Below are 23,504 nucleotides of genomic sequence, written 5' to 3' on the forward strand. Positions count from 1 at the left end.
CTCATTAGTGGTTTTCATCTAAATCTTAGAATTTTAAGTTTAATTTATTAGTTCATTTTAACTTAATTAATTAGTCTAAATAATAATTAGTTTTAAAATAAAATAAATAAATAAATCTAAAAATATTCTTTTTCTTAATTATTAATTTATTTTGCATTTAGAATCTAGTTTTGTTAATTTAATTAGTGTCTATAGGGTTCGATATTCCCGGACTTCCCATAGCTATTCTACACCTGATAGGTTCACTTGCCTGTTGCTAGTGGTTTGGTTTAGGGTATTCTAGGTTTTTATTACTCGTTGTGCTAGGTTATTAATTGCAATATTTTTATATACCACTTTTAGGCACATCACTTGGTTCCACGCGGAAACCACTATGCGGGTCGGAAGACGACACCATGCTCTTGGTTTCGCGCGAAAACCCCATGTGGGTCGGAACGCGACACCATGCGGGTCGAAAACACTATGTTTCTTCACCTCTAGATCAATAGGTTTTTGTTGACAGAAAGGAGGTCTGGTCCTTTTTAATATCTATATTTCTTCAAAATAAAGGATATCTTGAAAAAAGATAAAGGAAACTTGTAAAATACATTTTGTATAACTTGATTTGAAATTGCTCTATTTGATAAAGACATTTTATGAAAGAAAGCATTTGACAGGCTGTCAACTTTCTGTCGCTCTCATGATTAAAAAAGTAATTTCATCTTATATGGGATTGGTGTGAGAAATAGGCATGTGCAACATAGTGGGAGCGAATACCAACTTTTGTCTCATGTAGAGAGGTATTCTCCGAAAATAGGACAGGCTGGTCACCTTTCATGCCAGCTTTCATTACCCTAATCATCTTAAAAATTTCTTTTGTCTTATATAATACCCAAAACGCATATGGTTGTAAAGACACTCGTCGTTCACGTCAGCCAACTCCAATCACCGAGGGTGATGTGAAAGCATTCCGGGGGGATACTACATGCCGCGGATTACCAATGCTCCCCAGTTGATTAACTCTGGCTCCCGCGGGCAACGCGCAAGCTTCTACGCATAAACTTCGACCACATCAAGTTATATGCAAATGTAACACCCAGGCTAAAGCGGAAACGCCCGAGTGTAACGTACAGATTGTTCAAAACACATGTGACACTATTATCATTAATTGGTTTAAACACCATATACACAAGTTCGTAAACAAGAAATACAAGAAAATATAAATACAACTAAACATTTCGTCCATTTGTTTCAATAACCTAAGTCTAGTATCTTCTCCAAGTATCATCCTCTAATGTTTGTACCTGTAACATATATATAAAATACGGTCAACTAACTTAATAATTGGTGAGTCCCCACAAGTTTGAATAAATACATAAAAACCTTGCAATTCCATGAAACTTGTGATAATTAAACTACTTCGCATGTAATGTCGTACTCGGGGCGTATGATCATACTTATTGAGGCAACCACTTGCTGAGCACATAATCAAGTAAGCACATATAACACACAAGTCCACGATATGAATTAACATTTAATAGCTGAGTATAAAATCGATTTGCATTTAACAGGATATATATGCTACCCCCAAAATTAAAAGCATTAAAAAGGGGGTGTGAGAAACTCACCGTGAAATCGAAGTTAAACTTGCAATAAAAGCAGATAGCACAATAACGAAACTGAAGCGATCGAAAATGCATTTAAAGAATCTGAAACGTTTGAACTTCTCGAATTATAAATACATAAATACGAAAATTTAAAGAGTAACTAACGGGATTATACATGTTAATTCTTTAGTTTTAAAGATGACGTGCTATATATTTTATTATTTTTAGGCATTGATTATTTTAATATCATTATAAGCTTAACGGAATTTTAACGGTTTATTTTAATATTACAACTAATGTGAGAGTACCGATATTTCAATGTATGGATTTTAAATGATAATCATACTTGATGAATATTTATGTTAATGAATTCAAAGATAACGAATTTTAAATTAACGAAAAAAAATTTTAACGAATTATAAATTACTAGATGGATTATGGTTAAAGTAACGAAAAGAAAATAAATTAGTTTTAATGAACATGAAAGTTGGGTTTTATTTGAAAATGATAATTTACGTTTTATAAAAATTTCATTTGATCTAAAAATGATTTTTATTGATTATTACGATTTTTAAATGATAGATTTGGTTTGTTAATATATATAAGAAAGGCTTTTTTTTAATAATAACAAAAAATATTTTGACCCGTGTTCGAACCCGGGGTCTGTTAGTCCACACACACCTAGACTACCCAACAAACCAGCTTGTTTGGATGGTTTAAGATCAAAACAAAATTTATAAATGTATATATGGATGCACTTCATCTTTTTCATTACAAGCCCTAGCATCACAAACTGATAAATCCGTTCTGTGTTTGTTCATATTAGGTTAGGGGTTTTGATTAACGGACATATCTTAATTACCTTAAACGATGCAGGAAAAGTGGAGAACGACGGTGGCCGGAGCTCGAAGCTTGGGAGGCCAAATCGGAGATTAAAGAGATGATAAAAGGTGCGATTAATGATTGGAATGAGTTTAGACGAAGCCTAAGGTCCTATTTATACTATCAATTGCAACGTACGTTTGTTGTTTCGTGTTAATTAGCTTGGTAGATATTCCGTCGCAGGTTACGGGTAATTACGCGATTAGTTCAATGATTTCAGGCCGTTATAACGCAAAGTGATTAATGATTAACGTATTATGTTGAATTCTAAAGCCGTTACCATGAATTAATTAGCTAACATGCGCGTCTAGGAGGTGATTGTGGCCTCGCCAGAGCCACGGCTCGCTGGAAAAACAGGGTCTGGGGGTAGGGTTGGGTTTATATTTAATTAATATATTTTACACTTTAAACCCCTGAAATTCCAAATATCTTTAAACTGAAATAAAAGTTTAACTTTTCAAATTAAACCTTGTACTTTGGATATTATTTTAAGATCAAAATTACAATATATTCTACGACTTGAATCACGAACTTTGAAATGTTACATAATCTTGTTAGAAGTCAATATTTTTGGATTATTTCGTATGATGCCCAATAGTTTGCGAATCGATTAAACATTTAAAAACTTTAATTCCCGAGGTTTCGTTAGTTAATCTAAAATAACGGAAAATGAGTGAAAGTTGAGAACATCATAGTGTATATATTTATAAACAATATCAAAAATTCGAAATGGGTCGGGTTTTCGGGTTTGAAAAGTAACGAATATTACAGGATTCACAACTTTTAAAAATTTCGCCCCGAAATTAAAATAAAAATAAATTTTAAAAAGAAAACAACTCATATGAGGAGTTGCTTAAAAGTTTTAACGGTTTTTATAAACATATTTAGATAAAAACAATAACGTCGATCTTTGAATGACCCGAAAGACGTCACAAATGGGAATATGGCAAGGACACTTATATATAGGATGTACCAGCGGCGTATCCACCATGTCCTTATCATATTTCATTTGTCCCGTCTTTCAAAATTATTTCAGGTTTCAAGTTATTGCATACAACGTACTTATTATGCCTTCCATGCGAGGACTTGGATAATTACGTATCGACCCATAATTACCTTTATCGTCGGATGGTCCACATAATCCGTCCCATTGTGTGGGTTTTGAGATATAACCATAAATACAATAATTTTTTTTTATAAAAATTTGGAGATCAAGAATGATGAACTAATCAAAATTAACAAAATGCATAAACAAATCCTTGAGGTAAAGGATAAACAAAGATATTATGTCCAAATAATTGAAATCGTTGAATTTTTAAAGATATAACCGATGTTTCCCAAACAAAATGCGTGAAACTCTTGAGTAGTATGAAATAATTAGAACAACATATGACATTAATTGAAATCATGAACATGCAATAATAAAGTTGAAATTAACCTGTTAAGTAAACGTAGCATTGAGCTACAAAATGTAAACACATAAGTCGATAAGCATAGGGATAGAATAAACAAAACTTTAGTAAAAGAATCAAGTTATTGGAGTCAATAATACTTCTTTAAACAAATGAAAATTTCCAATAAGGAGAATATCAATACAATATTTGAGATTAATAGAAATAAATAATTACAACTTGGAGATCAAAGTAAAACATTGACCTCAAATTAGTAAAACATTGAGAACCAAATAATCGAAATTTGAAGATAGAATTAAAATATTGATCTCAATTTGGTAAAACATTGGGATTATAAATAACTAAATGATCCGAATAAAACGTTGAGCGGAAATAGAACAATATGACCAAACCATTCATGTAATCAAAACTTCAACAGGTGTATAAACATGCTCATAGTCTCAAACTTTCCACTAAACAATTACGCTTATGGGAAATCGGTTATAGACCACGAGATTGAAATAACAAGGTAAACCGATTCAAAATGTAATATGCATGAAAATAGTTCGCTAATTAACGATTAACCAAGCTCGACTTTAACTTCATAGAAAACCTTTGAATGGAACTCGATGCCTAAAACTTCATGAAAATTCCCAAATGGAATCATATCTCTTACATATGAAGGAAAGGAAAACAAGAGGTAATTTGCGACGCTCGTCTTCTTGAAGATGGGTTTTGCGGTATGAGGTTATTATGGAGGTGGTGGTATGACTTATTAAATCAGAACTCGTTGACGTTGACAAGGAAAATAAAGAAATAAAAATAAATAAATAAAATAAAATTGCTTTTTTGAGATTCGTTTAAGTTTGATTGCCAAACGTGATGCTCAGAGTAAAATAATAATAATTTGTGAAGAAATTCTTAACTAGAGTTAAAGTTTGTGAAACTATATAAAACTTTTAGTGTAAAAGATTTTTTCTGCTGGGTAGAGCCTTATGAAAACTTTATGGATGATCGCCAAATAAAATGACTCGGTGAAGATAACGCTTTTTATAGTGATAGCATAATAGCCTCACGGCTTAGGAAAAGATTTTGCTTTTGTTTAATCTTGGTAATGGTGGTAGTAGTAGTGGTGGTGGTGGTGGTGGTGGTGGTGGTGGTGGTGGTGGTAGTAGTAGTAGTAGTAGTAGTAGTAGTAGTAACAATCCATTTAAAATAAAGTTTCTTTTATAGAAAATAATTTGATTATAATTTATATAACAAAATATCTTGTGAATGTATGTACATATATTTATTAATTGACTATTTCAAGATTTGAAGTTTCAAGTAAAAGATTATACGTGGAAAAGTATGCTTGAAAAAAATTATTAAATTAAAATTTAATCATGGTTGATGAGTTTGAAAAGGCTAGTTATTGACGTCGGAAGCAATAAACTTTAAGTAGACAAGGAATATGGGGTGAGGTATCGCATGGCGGAAACAAGTTAGGCCTTATAGCGGGTGTGCTCGGGTTACTACGAGCATGGTGAGACAAAAGGGTGGAATTAATGGTTGGGTAACATGTCTTCGGGGTAAATGTGTGGTGTTGAGTATGTTTAGTTACATGGCGAGAGTTGATGAGGTGGCCGAAATTAGAGTCTTTCGACATTGCGGTAGTGGAGTGGGGAATCATACATGTCATACAAAGGGGTGGGTTCTCATATAAATATCTTTGTTGGATTGGGTTTGAGTATCCAAGAGTTAGGTTGGGATTTACTTAGGTATAGCTTAAGGTTTGAATGTATTGTTGTGGTTGGTAACGAATCTTGGTTTGTCATGGTCGGGATTGTGATGGTCAATTGATGATTTGGGTTGTCGTTTTGTGGGTTGAGTTTCGAGGGCAGCGTCGAGGACAACGAGAAGGCATGAGGGTGAACAATTTGCGTGACATTGGATGTAAATATGAAATTCATATCAAAATCAAAAGAAACGTTACATGAGAGATTCCTAAAATCAGAATCCATCTATGAATATGTAATTAAATAAATAAGTACAATCGAATGAAACAAAATTGAAATCAAAATCAAAGTTCTCATGAGTCAGTGTTGATCTCGTAACTTTTCGAATAAAAATATTTCAAATTTTGAAATAAAAATACGGAATTGATACAAACCAAATATGAGTAATGAAATCGAATTGAAAATCGAGTGATTATGTACCACCATAATTTTTCGAATTATCAATTAAAACCATAATAAATGAATGATATAAAGAAAACGAATTGAAAATCGACAATTCATGCATCACCATGACTTTTCGAATTTTCAATTCAAAATATAACAAATGATGAATATATACAAATAACGAAAGTGAATTGAAACTCGACTATTCATGTATCACCATGACTTTTCGAATTTTCATTTCAAAGTATAACAAATAATGAATATATACAAATAACGAAAGCGAATTGAAACTCGACTATTCACATAACACAATGACTTTTTGAAACCACAATATAAACAATTGAGTATGAATTATAATATCTTGTAAAAAAAATACATAATCAAATTGAACCAAAAGCTGGTTATTTGTGTATCACCACGACTTGTCAGACTTTTAGTTAAAACACATAAATCAAAATGCGAAATCAAATCGAACCAAAAGCTGGGTATTCGTGTATCACCACGACTTGTCAGACTTTTAGTTAAAACACATAAACCAAAATGCGAAATCAAATCGAACCAAAATCTGGGTATTTGTGTATCACCACGACTTGTCAGACTTTTAGTTAAAACACATTGTAAAACATTGAGGGTCGGAGTCACACGTCGCATGAACCACCATGACTTGTGTGACATCCTTAAGAGTGCAACCATATTCTTTTCACAAAGAGAAAACATAAAGTGTTGACTCGTATGGAGTTTTGGCCTAATAAGTTTCATGCCCTTCCCGAACTCTCCAGGTAAGCAACCGGGTCCGACGTTTGATTGGATATATGCGCATTGCTTATCCTTAGGTTTCAATAACCTTGGTGTCAAGAGTTCGGAAAACAAGCACACCCCCCTTCCAGTTACTACATACCCACCACGCGGAACCATTTTTATGAGGAAAAATATCGGAAAACCGAATTTGAAAATTACTTGAAATTACGTTTGAGAAAACTTGTTTTTTTAGGCCTAAGCCTTGGACTTGTGTGTGTGCTTGTGTATATGAGGCATAAACGAATAAACAATAATAAAGTAATAAACATGTGCATTCGAACAATCACATAGGGCCCACATAATTCTAATCACGCAACCCTAAACAAATAAACAAATAAGCTATAACTAACTAGGGCACTACGTCTAGTGTCCTATCTTATAGTCACGGCTCTGATACCAATCTGTAACACCCCGGCTAAAGCGGAAACGCGCGAGTGTGACGTACAGATTGTTCAAAACACATGTGACACTATTAAGTGACAATATTATCATTAATTGGTTTAAACACCATATACACAAGTTCGTAAACAAGAAATACAAGAAAATATAAATACAACTAAACATTTCGTCCATTTGTTTCAATAACCTAAGTCTAGTGTCTTTTCCAAGTATCATCCTCTAATGTTTGTACCTGTAACATATATATAAAATACGATCAGCTAACTTAATAGTTGGCGAGTCCCCACAAGTTTGAATAAATACATAAAAAACTTGCAATTCCATGAAACTTGTGACAATTAAACTACTTTGCATGCAATGTCTTTCCAGTTGGCCACAACCAACGTACTCAGATCGGGGGTCCCTTTTCCACTACTAACAAAATGACCCTGAGCGCAAAGGGGGGCGTATGATCATACTTATTGAGGCAACCACTTGCTAAGCTCATAATCAAGTAAGCACATATAACACACAAGTCCACGATATGAATTAAAGTTTAATAGCTGAGTATAAAATTGATTTGCATTTAATAGGATATATATGCTACCCCCAAAAGTAAAAGCGTTAAAAAGGGGGTGTGAGAAACTCACCTTGAAATCAAAGCTAAACTTGCAATAAAATCCGATAGCACAATAACGAAACCGAAGCGATCGAAAATGTGTTTAAAAAATCCGAAACGCTTGAACTTCTCGAACTATAAATACATAAATATGAAAATTTAAAGAGTAACTAACGGGATTATAAATGTTAATTCTTTAGTTTTAAAGATGACGTGCTATATATTTTATTATTTTCAGGCGTGGATTATTTTAATATCACTATAAGCTTAACGGAATTTTAACGGTTTATTTTAATATTACAACTAATGTGAGAGTTACGATATTTCAATGTATGGATTTTAAATGATAATCATACTCGATGAATATTTATGTTAACGAATTCAAAGATCACGAATTTTAAATTGACGAAAAAAAAAATTTAACGAATTACAAATTACTAGATGGATTATGGTTAAAGCAACGAAAAGAAAATAAATTAGTTTTAATGAACAAGAAAGTTGGGTTTTAGTTGAAATGATAATTTAGATTTTATAAAAATTTCATTTGATCTAAAAATGATTTATTGATTTATTATGATTTTTGAATGATATATTTGGTTTGTTAATATATATATAAGAAAGGCTTTTTTTTAATAATAACAAAAATTAATGCTTTGACCCGGTTTCGAACCCGAGTATGTTAGTCCACACACACCTAGACTACCCAACAAACCAGCTTGTTTGGATGGTTTAAGATCAAAACAAAATTTATAAATGTATATATGGATGCACTTCATCTTTTTCATTACAAGCCCTAGCATCACAAACTGATAAATCCGTTCTGTGTTTTATTCATATTAGGTTAGAGGTTTTGATTAACAGACTAAAATGATTCATAACCATATCTTAATTACCTTAAACGATGCCGGAAAAGTGGAGAACGACGGTAGCCGGAGCTCGAAGCTTGGGAGGGCAAATCGGAGATTAAAGAGAGGATAAAAGGTGCGATTGATGATTGGAATGAGTTTAGACGAAGCCTAAGGTCCTATTTATACTATCAATTGCAACGTGCGTTCGTTGTTTCGTGTTAATTAGCTTGGCCGATATTCCGGCGAAGGTTACGGGTAATATGGGATTAATTCAATGATTCAATCCGTTATAACACAAAGTGATTAATGATTAACGTATTATGTTGAATTCTAAAGCCATTACCACGAATTAATTAGCTAACATGCGCGTCTAGGAGGTGATTGTGGCCTCGCCGGAATCCGGTGGCCGGAAAAACGGGGTCTGGGGGTAGGGTTGGGTTTATATTTAATTAATATATTTTAAATATATTTTACACTTTAAGCCCCTAAAATTCCAAATATCTTTAAACTGAAATAAAAGTTTAACTTTTCAAATTAAACCTTGTACTTTGGATATTATTTTAAGATCAAAATTACAATATATTCTACGACTTGAATCACGAACTTTGAAATGTTACATAATCTTGTTAGATGTCAATATTTTTGGATTATTTCATATGATGCCCAATAGTTTGCGAATCGATTAAACATTTAAAAACTTTAATTCCCGAGGTTTCGTTAGTTAATCTAAAATAACGGAAAATGAGTGAAAGTTGAGAACATCATAGTGTATATATTTATAAACAAAATCAAAAATTCGAAATGGGTCGGATTTTCGGGTTTGAAAAGTAGCGAATGTTACAGCAAACATCACAGCGGGCCGCGTCCGTGCTGTACCAAGTCATATGCGGAGTACTACGGACATCATGCGCTCCCAGGAGGATCAAATCAAAGCTGCGGCGGGTCAACTTTGCCCTTCGCGGGATGCGAGCAACGCGAAGGCGGGTCAACTCCGGCCTCCGTTAGCAGCAATCAAAGTTACGCTAGGTCAACTTTGACCTTCGCGAGACGGAGCAATGCGACAGCGGGTCAACTCCGGCCTCCGTTAACAGCAAGCAAAGTTACGACGGGTCAACTTTGACCTTCGCGGGACGCAAGCAACGCGACGGTGGGTCAACTCCGGCCTCCATTAGTAGCAAGCAAAGCTGGCGGATCATTTTTGGCTTTTGTAAACCACGAGAAAGTTTAAAAAAAAGAAGAAAAAAAAATAAAAGCGTAGGCGGATCACCTCCGCCATAGCAGGCCGCATGTGCGCTCCGGTGATAGAACTCCGCCATAGCGGGCTGCAAGCGTGCTCCGTAGATTAAACTCCGCCACCATGGTCACTGCAACGAGTTACATGTGAGCTCTTTCGCCATGAAATGTCAATGGCGGATAATCTGCTAGTTCGTGGATCAATACCCGGCGACCGCGGTTACATGTGTTGGAATTAATCGTTAAATTTTAGTAGTTTAAGGGGTTGGTTTGAAAGTTTATTAGAATTATTATTATGTTAGTAGTAATAATAGTTTGAGTCTAAGTTTAATTGTTTTTGAATAAGGTTGGATAAGCATATGTTAAGCTTATCTATAGTATCCGGTATTTGAGTTTAAATAGGTTATTTGGCTCTTGTTTTTTTTATCATTGAATAATAAATATTTCTTTCTTTTGTGCTCTGCAAATCCTATTCAAGAGCACAAGTTCGTATCTTTTGTTCTACACAAAGCATATTGTTAGTTTTTGGTGCTATCAAGTTTTGTTCAAGAACAATTAATTCCATTAATTGGTATCAGAGCCATAAAGCTCTAGGATCTGCATAGAAGTGATTCAACACAGCTTCAATACTTGATCAATCGATCCGGTCCTTTCCGCCAAGGATAAAAACGGATGAACCGGTGTAGGTTGTTTTTTTGGCAGAAGTTATCAGATCGGATTTGCGGGTAGAAGAGCGGAAAAAGATTTGTCAAAGCGGTGTGCTTTAAATCTAGTCGCGTCTAGCAAGTGAAGAAGAAAACAGTAGAAGAGGGTGAGCTTGTTTTTTCTTCGATCGGTGGTAAAGAACGGGGTTGTTCTGGTGACCAGGGAAGAGGAAAATCGGTAAGTGATCAAGTGAGATTGAAGCTGTGAAGATGAGGAGATGGCAATGATAAAAGATGGTAGTTTTGACTCCTACAAATTACCCGGTGTGGGCTGTCAAAGTTAAGACGATTACGGATGCGTATGGAATATTGGAGGTGGTCGAACCAAGGGCGTTAGGGGCTGCAGTGGATCAACAGGAATCAAAGCAAGCACTTGCTTTCTTGTTTCAAACCATACCCGAAGATATGGTGTTACAAATGGCGGATTACGCTGATGCAAAACAAGTATGGGATGGATTGAAAACAAGATATTTAGGAGTGGATCAGGTGAGAATGGCTAGACTAGCAACATTGAGAAGGGAACTCGAAGGATTACGCATGAAGGAGGGTGAGTCGGTTGATAATTTTGCAACTAAACTTACCGGGTTAGCTTCGAAGGCGAAGAGTCTCGGAGATTTGATTGAAGAAAAATAATTGGTGAGAAGGTTACTTGATTCAATGCCTAAATCTTTTCTTCAGATTGTAGCCTCAATTGAACAATGTTTCGAGTTGGATTCGGTGCTCTTTGATGAAGCCGTTGGAAGATTGAAGGCATACGAGGAGCGTATCAAAGGATCTAATGAAGGAGAAGACGTTCATGGTGGCTTGTTGTTTGCTAAAAAAGAGAATGAGAAAAGGCACGCGTTTGAACATTGTGGTTGCGGAAGTTCAAGTCGGGGTGATCTAGGACGAGGCCAAGGAAAGGGTTCGGGTTTCGGGAAGGGTCGAGATGGTGAACGGTTCTGACTTGATAAGAGCCGCGTTAAATGTTTCAAGTGCAATGAGTTTGGTCACTTTGCGAACGAATGTCCCGGGAAGGTAAAAAAGGATGAGCAAGCGAATTTGAGTAAAGAAGATGATGGTGATCTAGCTCTTTGGTGAAGACCAGTATGAAATTTAACGATTAAAGGGTTGATTGTTGGAATTAATCGTTAAATTTTAATAGTTTAAGGGGTTGGTTTGAAAGTTTATTAGAATTATTATTAAGTTAGTAGTAATAATAGTTTGAGTCTAAGTTTAATTGTTTTTGAATAAAGTTGGATAAGCATATGTTATGCTTATCTATAGTATCTAGTATTTGAGTTTGTTTAGGATAAGGCTAAAGTTCTAGTATTTAAATAGGTTATTTGGTTCTTTTTTTTTATCATTGAATAATAAATATTTCTTTCTTTTGTGCTTTGCAAATCATATTCAAGAGCACAAGTTCGTATCTTTTGTTCTACACAAAGCATATTCTTAGTTTTTGATGCTATCAATTGTTGTTCAAAAACAATTAATTCCATTAACATGCATGCCCACCAGCGGGCTAGCAACGCTCACCGTGAATCATTTATATGATCTGATAGTCCAACTTCAATCTCCGTAGGCGCAGTGGATGTTCAAATTCGGTCACTACATATACCCTCAACCGGACCTTAACTGGTCCTCGTGGACCACATAAGAGTTCTTGCCACATTGAAACGTCAAACGGAAGGTTACATGCACGCTACCGCGGATCAAACATTCCGCCACCGCAAACCGCATGCGAACCCAAGGATTCAATTATGACACAGTGGCCAGCGGGTCATATACACGTATGAGTCGAAAACTCAAGTAGACAAAAAAATCCTTCTTTTTCCACCATCGCGGATCACTTCTCATGCTACGGCGAGTCAAACGCTGCCTTCCAAGAGCCACATGCGTACTCCCGCATGCGCGTTCAGGAATGCCAATACAAGCAACCACGGACCTTATGCGCGTTTTGGTGGGCCAACAACAACTATGGCGGGTAATATACGCGCAATAGCATATTAACATCCGGCACCACAGTCACTGCAGCGAGTTACACGCAAGCTTGACCATATGAAACGACAACGGCAGGTCCTCTACGTGCTCCCGCGGATAAAAACTTGCTACCGCGGGCTGCATGCACGCTCCCGCGATTCTCCTCCGCCGTAGCAGGTCGCATCCATGCTCCGTGCTGATTCAACTACGTGCCAACACCATGCATGCGCCGACGCGAATTAACACCTCGTCGCCATGCATGCGTGCCACCGCTGGTGAACACTCCGCCGCCATGCATACGCGTAGAAACGGACGAACTCTCTCGCGGATGAACATTCCCCCGCTATGCATGTGCCGGCGCAGATGAACACCTAGCCACCATATGTACGCACCACCGCGGATGAACACTCCGTCGCCGTGCCAAGGGCACGAATGGGAAGGCAACACCATCTCTGTCAATTTCTATTCAAGAAAGAACAATTACAAGTGCATTCTTTTATGTAAAAGCTATGACAGTGTGTATACATATATTTGTGTGTACATATATATGTATGAAAAGTATAGATGAAATGAAGGTGGTGGAACTTTATAATGGCAAGGGAAGTTAATGAATTTTCAACATAAATCTCAACGTAAACATTGTCAGTGAAGATGACAACAAATGAACGAAGTCTTGATGGAGGAATTAATTTTCAAATTTCAAACAGCCTCTCTCAACTTTTGGATCATATTTATTAAGATAACAAAGCAATAGTTGGAGTTGTTAACATTTCACTCCCTCGGGTTACTTCATATTCATATATAACAAAGGTTGAAGCCAAAAGAAGTCTTGTGTCAGAGATGCGTAACACTCGCGTCAGAGGCGTGGAATCCTTGCGGCCAAATCCCGTAACACAAACAGTAGCACAAGTTTGGTTACAAGTTCCTCAAGTAAGTGAATTACTTCACAAGTTTTTATAACAACCTCAAACTTTTCGCCTATATTGATTTTGGTTTGTATAACAAACAAAATAAAACAAAACGAAAAGTTTGAGTATATAAGGTTTGCATGAAAAAATTGCACAAAAAGTTATTAAGTGCTTATATTAATGCAAAAAATATGGCTACACGTAAAACTTAAAGGTTGGGAATCCCTATAAATCCGCACGGCTACGCACCGAATATTAGGTTGGGCGCACCTCATAATTCTCCTAAGGATGGAAGACGTCCGAATATTAGGTTGGGCACACCTCATAATTCGCCTAAGGATGGAAGACATCTAGTTGGGCACACCTTATAATTCTCTTAAGGATGGAAGACGCCCGGATATATAGGTTGAGAATCCTTATAAACCCATACGGCTACGCGCCAAATTAATGGTTTGCGTACCATCTGATAAGTTACTTGCATGCGTGCCAGGTGGTGCTTAACTGAGTTTAAAATGGTCTGTGTGCCATCTTGTAATTAAAATGACCTGCGCATCATTTATAAAGCTATTGGTCTGCATGCCAGGTGGTGCTTAACTGAGTTTGAAATGGTCTGTGCGCCATCTTGTAATTAATATTGACCTGTGCGTCATTTATAAAGTTACTGGTCTGCGTGCCGGATTGTGCTTAACGAAGGATAAAATGGTATGCGTATCATTCCTTGGGCACATTTTGAAATAACCTGCGTGTTATCTTTTATGATGAGAGGCCCGCGTGCCATTTTATTTAACTAAACTTTCGGTCCGCGTACCAATTTATGATCAAAGAGATTTTGAAGGCCCGCACACCATGAAGCTCAAAATAAGCCCGCAAGGTCGGACACGCTCAGCATGATTTTAAACCTCTTACAACCCGAAGGAAAGTAGACATATACGCAAAAAAGTACATTGGGAAGCACCGGGTCTGAAAAACCACACAAGCACTCCTAATAAGTCCAGAACTCCACCTAACCGCTTGCAAGCACAGGAGCAGCACTGGACAGGGGGGACTTGTGGAGGTAGGGTCCTAAATACCCGGTACGACCTTTTACTTATTGTGTTTTATATTATATTTGTTATATATTATTGTTTACTAACCAATGCTCAATAGGCTGGGGGATTGTGGAGGTATCCCCTAACCGAGCCTGGCCCAATATGGTTAGGATTTTATGATGATAGCCATGGAGTTCCTATATATGGGGTCTTAATCTTTAATTTGAGGGATTCCTTCTTGAACACTTTGCCTCCACATATTTTTGTGTCTGTAAACAAGAGGAAATTCTTAGTAGTCACCTCCACACCCCCATATTTCCATGGCAGATCTCGAACAACCGGAGAAGAAGACTAAGTCGTGGTTCGTTCATCTCGAAGACCGATAAGCATCGTCATGGATCTGGGTCAGATTCATTACATGTTTCTACACATACGCGTTCTTTAAAGAATATGTTCCAAATCTAGGCTGCAAGACGAAACGGTTGAACATATGTTGGTATCGTGTGCAATAGCAAACATGGTTTGGAAAAAACTCCTTTATATATATCATACAAAGCTGGCATTGAAAAAAAAAAAAGAACTTACGGTTAGCTAAAATTGCATTAAAAATACTCAAAAACTGAGACACTAATAGCCGATAAAGTCAAAAATTTTATTTAAATATCGGTATAATTTGTGCACTTTTTTTTAATTAAAACTTTACTAGAATATATGATTAGCTAATTGCATTATAAAATGCTAAAAAAATAATAGTAATTATTTCAATATAATGTAAAAATATGATGAAATACATAAAATCCAGAGAAATGGTATGTTGAAAACTTGAAATTTGGTGGACTTTTAATCAGATCGCAAGAAATTGGTAAGATGTTAATGAAAAGAGTATGTTGATGCAATTGTCCCTTCTAGTTTTACAGTATTTTGGCATCTTTTGGGTATTATTCTTGATAATAAGAATAATACCCAAAAGATTTAAACAACAATTATATGTTTTTAATTAAAAAAAAAAACATTTTTCTTCATATACAACCCCACCAACACGCTTTGACTGTCCCCATTCAGATAAACATTTTACATGAGCCATATCATGTCATGTGACATGTCTACATTACATGGTCTTAAGTGTATCAAATTTCTTTCAATTGCATTTTATCTATATCAACCCAACCCAACCCAACACAACTGATCCTTAGTGTAATGCGAAAATCAATACTGGGTGCCACAAACCACTAAAAATGGGCTCAACAGGCGTTAACCGTTAGTTTGATGACGATCAAAGTGTAAACAACTATCGTTCCACTTCTACTACATACTATAATATGTTACGGTTTGACAGACAATCCCTTTCATAAGCTTACAGTATTTATACATACCTACCCATCTAGAACAAAACCAACCTTCTTTTACCTCGCAAAATGTTCTGTTCTAGAAACCATCTCCATTAACTTGGGACCAATCCTGAACAAAAAACAGCGGTTCACAATAATCATAAACATCTAACACGCGTATATAGGCCGAACGTTCAGTGAACTCTCCGTGAACCGTTTGACGGGAAGTTCGTTTATTTAATTAACGAACAAACATGAACACATGTCTCGTTCGCTCATTTAGGTTCGTGAACGTTCGTTTACATATCAATAGAAAATTATTAAATATTATCTGGATGAGTCATTTACTTAATGGTTTTATATTTGTTCGTATGTATTCATTTAAGTGTGTTCATTTACATTTGTTCATATATGTTCCTTTACCTTTGTTCAGTTATGTTCATTTATGTTCTTTTACTTTTCTTAGGTATGTTCGTGAACTGTTCGTTTAGATTTTAAACAAACAAACATAAACGAACACAAGAACGAACATGCTCGTGTTTGTTCGGTTCATTTACAGGTCTACGCATAAATTTTGTGAATACAAATAGTGAATTACCTGGAAATTCTGCAACATCAAGCTCCCAAAACCCTCTCAACCGACCGTCTTGTTCATCCGTTAAACAAACAGCCGGGACCCGATACAAAAACCTGTCTGACTCGGCAATTGCAACCTCCACAACCCTATCACCACCTTTAAAAACTGATTTGTAACCACCCACATGTGTGAGGAACAAAACCTTTATAGCATCTCCATTGTTTTCAATCACTTCAACAATGTCACAATCACCACCATCATCGTCCGCATCAGCATCAGCATCAGCATCGTGCTGCTTACATAAAACCCAGATCTCGTTTTTCGTTGGATATATATTGAATCTGGTCTTACCATTAATTTCTGCTTTCACAGGATACAAAAACGAATCTTGATGGAGTATTTTTCTTCCACCAGTAGAAACTGCTTTATATATGCCACATGCATAAGGTCTAACTGGATCACCGCATAATTCAAGCAAGTCTACGTGTAATCTAAGTGGGTCTGATTCGATCTTTTTAATCTGTGCATAACATTTAAGATTTGCATTCTCACTTCTACCAAGGGCCCATATCTGGCCCACTTTAAACACCAAATTCTGTTTATCCAAACTAAAATCATGAATAACCAACTTTGACTCTTTATCATCGTCTTGACCGTCACCTTTTGCTGATGTAGCAGTATCACTCGTGCTTTCAAATTGGTTCAGGTCGTCAGGTATAGAAGCAGTATCAAGTTCAAAAGATCCAACAGGTACATTTGCTCTTTCGCTACCAGTCAACTTTACCGATGGGATATTATGTGAAAACCTAAACAGATCACTAGGCGGGATCCGATATTCAGCAATTTCTGCTTTCCGAAACAAACTCACAAATCCTTTCACTTTCACCATATAACCAACAACAACACCATTATCCTCATCAAAATCCGACAGAATCTCAACGATCTCAAAGTTATATTTCATATGGTTTTTAGAGTCGCCAATCCATTTAGTAATATCCCAGTCCTTAAAAAGAGCCCAAATTTCACCTTTTTTAGGATAAACAACAAAGGAGAATCTTTTCCTACCTTTTTCAACCGCCATTTGATGGGAAAACATGAGACGGTCATTAGTTTCCTCTGTCGCCCCGCGTTTAAATCGACCACAAGCAACAGGTAAACCTTCTTCTGCCCAGTCTCGTTCTAGAACATTCTCGGGATCGGCTTCTAACCAAGTGATTCGTAACCTGAACCCAGATGAATAAACTTTTCTGATCTGAGCATAGAATCTTGGCATGCTGTCAATTGTATCATAAACAGCCCAGATTTGATCAGCTGCAAAACAATGTTCTTCTTTATCTTTATCAAAGTTGCTGAATTCTAAATCCGGAACATCAACATACACAGGTTTTGAGTCCTCTTCAAAGTCTGAATCATCATCTTCTTCTTCTTCCTTCAAATCTGCATCCGTTCGAGCTTCATTTTGTTCCTTCTGCTTATCTTTGGATCTCTTTTTTGGGCTGCAGTCTGCTACCACCTCCTCACCATTAGAAACATGCGACCTTTTGCGAGATCGTTTAGAACATTCTTCTCTTCCACTCTTGGTTTTCACATCACCATTTTCTACAGTTCTAGCGCCATCTTTAACATCTCTGGTTTTTGTACATTGAGGGGGCTGATTTGCAGAACGAGAAAAAGATGGTTCTGCCCTTTGTGGATCAACTTTAGCTTTTTCCTGTTGAAAAGGCGTATTCATCCCTGGATTCACATTTTGCCTACCAGCGTGCGCCGACTGAGTTGGCTTCCAGGCACCAATATCAGTAGCAGTAAAGATTTTTAAGCAATTTGGACACCTGATGCTTTTGTTTACCAAATCTCTGTAATACTGGTCTTTTTTCTTACAGAAAATACAAATCGTCCAGAACAATGGCCGTGCGTTTTGAGACCCAAACTGAGAACTTTGAGGATTTTGTGGCTTTACAACAGTAGGCTCTCTATACTTGTAATCATATAAACTCCTTTTACCATTATCAGAGAGTATCATATGTGCTTCACCAATGAGTTTAAAAGCCGATTCTGCACCCGGAAATTGGTTTTTGTCAGGGTGTAGAACAAGTGCAAGTTTTCTGTACTGTTTCTTGATTGTCGCCACATCAGCTAGGCTTTCAACTTGAAGGATCCCGTACAAGTCCTTTGTGGCATCATTTATCTTTGTTTTAGCTGCACAATGGACGTCACAAACAGCTAGCATTTGGGAAACGCTTTCGAGTTTAGGAAAGAGTTTTTGCGCCTTGAGAGCGAACTTTTTACCACCCTCAAAATCGTTGTTTATCATCTTGTTTTCTGCAATGTTCTTGGCCCTTAAAGCCTCATCTTTGTTACACTCCATTGCTAGATGATTCAAGATCAATATCCTCTTTAGCGGTTCGCTTTATAAATTTCAATCTACATCATAATAATACTCAGCGATCAAAGAAAACAACATATCATGGTTACTCTCTACATGTAGAAACATTACAGCACGTACACTAGGCCTGTTTCGTTCATTTAACTTTATATGAACACGAACACTTAATCGGACAAATATATGTGTTCATGTTCATTCGTTTAAAAAATGAACATGTTCATGCTCGTTTGTTTATTTAAAATCTAAACTAATAGTTCACGAACATAAATGAACATAAACGGACATAAATAAACATAAACGATCAAGGATAAACGAGCATATATGAACATAGGTAAACGAACACAAACAAACATAAATGAACACAAGGGTGCGTTTTTTAACCATACCCGAAGCAATACGAACCCGAATTAGAAAATACCCGTACCCCGAATAACCCAAACCTTAAATGGTTCGGTTATCGGGTCATTTTTTCTCAACGAAAAACCCGAAAACAACCCAAACATTTATTGTCTCTGTATATGCGTTTTGGTTTGGAGTCTTTTGTATTAGAAATATTATGTTTTATAGTTTGTTTTGGGGCTTTTGAACATTATCATATAATATTTGAATTTTTAGAATATTTATTTAGTAGCATGATGATATTTTGTGAATATATTTCTTTTCAATTTACAATTAAAACCAGAAACCGAACAACCCGAACCGAACTAACCAAACCCGCACCAACCAACCCAAATGTAAATGGGTCGGGTCACTTTTCCATGGCCAAAACCCCCCCGGAAAATTAACCCGATGAACACCCCCTAAATGAAGACGCATTTCCGAATAAAAACAAGTAATGGTAATAGATTCGAATAAAAATCAAGAGACAATATTTGGGAAACCTAAATCGAGTGCAATGCACGATGGCCAATGTAATGAAATGAAATAAAAGTGAAGCGATTAGGAGCTGAAAATATTTATATGGGACATGCAAAGACAAAACCCCAACCCCAGATGAAATTGAAAACCCCAAACATTTAACATTTGAAAAAGATTAAGGATTTCACTTACTAAAACTACAGTTACAGTGAAGCGCTGTAGATAGAGTGGGGAAGAAGACAATAATAATAATAAAAATAATGCCTCTCAAGTGTATGTATTTTCCTCCAATTTCTTTACTATTGTGTTGCGTTGTGTTGCGTTGTGTGTAAACAAACACAGCTTCATTATTTGTCCTAAGTATGTGTATGCTTCAAAAGGCGTCACCATACATCCTTTGTTTCTTTCTTTCTTTGTAGCAATGTTTTCTTACCCGACCCACACGTCTTACTGGGTCAAAGGTCGGACACCCCTAGGAGGATGGACCGATGTTTAAAAAAAAAAAACTTGTCGGTAACCTTGTCGGTAGGGGTTCAAACGAGCCGAGCTGCTCGCTAGCTACTCGAGATCGGCTCGTTAAAAAGCTCGATCGAGTCGAGCTTAATCGAGCCCGAGCCCGAGCTCAAGCCTAAAAATAAGCTCGTTTAATAAATGAGCCCGAGCCCGAGCTTCACTTATCGAGTTCGAGCCGGCTCGCGAGCCTAAACGAGCTTACCATTTATATAATTTTTAAAATATATATTTAATAATTTTTAATTAATATATATATAATGTTATGAAAAAATAATTAAAAATAACTAAATAATATATATTATTTTATACATTAATTTAATAATAGAAAAAATATATATAATAATTATTATAATTATATAAAAAAAATAATTGATATATCGTAAACAAGCCGAGCCCAAGTCGAGCTCGAGCTTGAAAATCTACTCACGAGCCGAGCTCGAGCTTTGAAAATAGAGCTCGAAACGAGCCGAGCTCGAGCTCGAGCCCTGTACAACTTAAACGAGCCTAGTTGTAACACCCCGAAACCGCAGCGGAAACGTAACCGGGGCGCCACAGACACCTCTGATATCAACCACATTGTTTATAAAGAAAACTGAATACATTAATATACTTCAAATTACATTATCTCGTATTTCATTACCGTCTAGGTGATACACACATCATACAATACGATACATAATTCTATTTATTATAATGTATCCTAACATCCAGCACGCAAATCTTACACACATCAAGCACTTAGCACGTAAGCAATCACTTCATCTTAGTTGTACCTGAAAAGCATGTGAGAAAACGGGTCAACTACGAATAGTTGGTGAGTTTCACAATTCGAGTAAACCATGATAAATCATTATCATAAAATAATATTATTATCGATGTAATTATGCTGAGCCCACAAGTGAAACCTCTGACTATCACACACAACTCCCGTGGCATATCCCCCGCCCACGGGCCTGCCCCAAACCGCTATGTCTAACATTACATAGCAAAATATATATCAACAACAAAATAGACATGTGCAACTGGCTGGGAAACATCAGCAAATCCATGCCGGACCAGTTGGGTTTGTCAGACCAATAGTACTATCCACACTCTACCGGCTTTCAGTTAATCACTCGTGTTCCGGGGCCTTAGGATGTTAGCAACTCAGACAATTACCATCTTAGAACATTTCCGTACGATTCCCGTACAATAAAATATATATAAATCCACGCAAATCCATGCGTTCAGTAAAATCCACGCAAATCCATGCGTTCAGTATGTAATTAAACATTTCAGTAATAACATGCTTCCACCCCGGGAAAATATTTAAAACAGTTCAGAAAAAGGGGCTCGTGAAACTCACCTTAGCACATGCAAGCAGGTAACAACAATCATTATCAATTAACACGTCCAATCTGAAATATGATCCCTGCGATCGTTATTATACAATTATTGTTTATATAAACTTTTAACCGTATCAACCGGTACATCTGGGGACACTGTTAACCCAGTACTGTACCCATTCCGGGGGCAATGTTAACCCAGAAACACTTCTCCGGACTTAGATTGTGATGTCGTTTAGAGTTCTATGGTCAAAATTAATATTAGTTCTTTTCCCCGTTTAGCGTGCCTAGCACGGCTATCCGTTTTTATGTTTCAAAAATGAGTTTGGTCACACACGACCCGAAAATAGTTGTTGACTGATAATTTAGTTAAAGTTGTGAAATTAGAGCTCGGTTTAGACGCCCCGATTGGCCGCGGGACCCGTTTCCGTCTTTGGCGTACCAGAAACTATTAAATAGGTTAAAAATTACTCAAATCATCCGAATTATTTTCGGATGATTTATTTTTACTTGTTTAACTCAGTTATATGAAAATAGTTCATTTTTAGGGCTTTTATACACCAGTCAGCTCGCTTATGCGAACTTTACCGGTTTACGTTTTTTAAACTTTAAAAGTTTGTTTTTGCACAAATAATTATCCGTTTAATCTCGGATCTTGAAATTTTGCACAAATCACTTTTTGACAGTGGGGAATTTTATAAAAATATTTCCAGAATTAATTTTTATATTTAAAATTTATTTATCTATTTTTAAACACCATTTAAACACTAAATATGTCGTAAATACCAAACGATCTTAGAAAAATCCCAAATTTTTCCTGGATGTCCCCTGACATCCCCATAGTCCCCTGTAAATTTTCCAGAATCAGAATCTCATTTTACAAGCCATTTTCACAAAAACCGAGCTAGAAAACCCTAGAACTCGTTTAACCGAAAAGCCTACTTAGACTTCTCCAACGGACCTAAAATTTTGTGTGTGACTTATAAATGTTATCAAAAGCTTATCTGCAATTTTCCAGAATTTTTCATGATATTTAACTATTTTTCACCATTTTTGGCCAAAACCGAGCATTAAATTCACCAAATATTCATCCTTTATCCAAAAATTACCAAACATTCACAGAACTCTTATTTTCATGTGTAGAACATCCCTGTAAAATTTCATGACCCAACTCTAAACCATCTACAATCTGTCCCAAAATTCCATAACCGACATAAACCGAATATACCTTTCGTTTTCCGTCACTACAAGCTACAAACTCGTCTTTCCGCCTTATCTACCACCAAACACAGAACCTACAACCAACATACCACAATACCAAGCAAGTTACACTCACGATCAAGCCTCTTACACTATAGTTTCGGTTATGATTCAAAAACAAAGATTTAAACCGTAAAAATTCGTTTTTGGTTCGTTTAACTCCTTTCTTGGACCAAGATCCCTTGTATAACCCGTATACATCACTTGATCACGCAAGAATCGGTTTTCATCTTTGAAACCTCATTTTCTTGCAAACAAACTCAAGAAACGAAGATGAACACGTGATTACCTCGGTTTTTACCTCGGTTTTCTTGCTCCAAATATCGGTTTTGAGTTCATGAAGGTGGAGAGACTTGAAGATTGTTGATATGTTTGATGAAAAAAAGAAAATGAATGGGGTTTAACCCCCTAAGGGTCCGATCGGAAATGTGAAGGGGTGGGGTGGGACCCACCTCTTCATTCTTAGCCACATGTTCGGATATCGGAGATCTGGATAATGTTTTGGATAATCTGGTTCAGTTCGTTTTTCGGTTAAATGTTTAATTCGGCTTAAAACGAGGCTAAAACGGTCGTTTTTCGGCTTAAAAATGAAATTTATATAAAACCGATTTAAAAACTTTAAAAACTTAAACCATGACATTTATTAACTTAAAACATCATATCATTAATTATCGCGCATCTTTTTCGGCTTGATCGATCATCTCTTGCTCGGTTTGGTATTGAAGGTTTCGTTTAATGTACCGACGTACCATTAAATCGAA

The 23,504-nt window shown here is 36.3% G+C and overlaps 2 protein-coding genes across 2 annotated transcripts; both read right to left on the minus strand.

The window, feature by feature from the left end:
* Positions 1–15,940: 15,940 nt before the first annotated feature.
* LOC143531224 (uncharacterized) lies at positions 15,941–18,369 on the minus strand. The gene is made up of 3 exons (XM_077026571.1): positions 18,251–18,369; positions 16,426–18,138; positions 15,941–15,957 (listed from the first exon to the last, which is right to left on the minus strand). The coding sequence occupies exons 2-3, from the start codon at positions 18,134–18,136 to the stop codon at positions 15,941–15,943; spliced, it is 1,728 nt and encodes a 575-aa protein (XP_076882686.1). The 5' UTR covers positions 18,137–18,138; positions 18,251–18,369.
* LOC143531233 (chaperone protein dnaJ 49-like) lies at positions 18,156–18,769 on the minus strand. Its single transcript, XM_077026578.1, has 2 exons — positions 18,283–18,769; positions 18,156–18,181 (listed from the first exon to the last, which is right to left on the minus strand). Exons 1-2 carry the CDS (start codon positions 18,767–18,769, stop codon positions 18,156–18,158), a joined length of 513 nt encoding a protein of 170 aa, XP_076882693.1.
* Between the last annotated feature and the right edge of the window lie 4,735 nt (positions 18,770–23,504).

This window comes from Bidens hawaiensis, unplaced genomic scaffold (genome assembly GCF_021521415.1).
Source record: "Bidens hawaiensis isolate Kalapana, Puna unplaced genomic scaffold, B.hawaiensis_p1.1 tig00000697_1, whole genome shotgun sequence".
NCBI lineage: Eukaryota > Viridiplantae > Streptophyta > Magnoliopsida > Asterales > Asteraceae > Bidens > Bidens hawaiensis.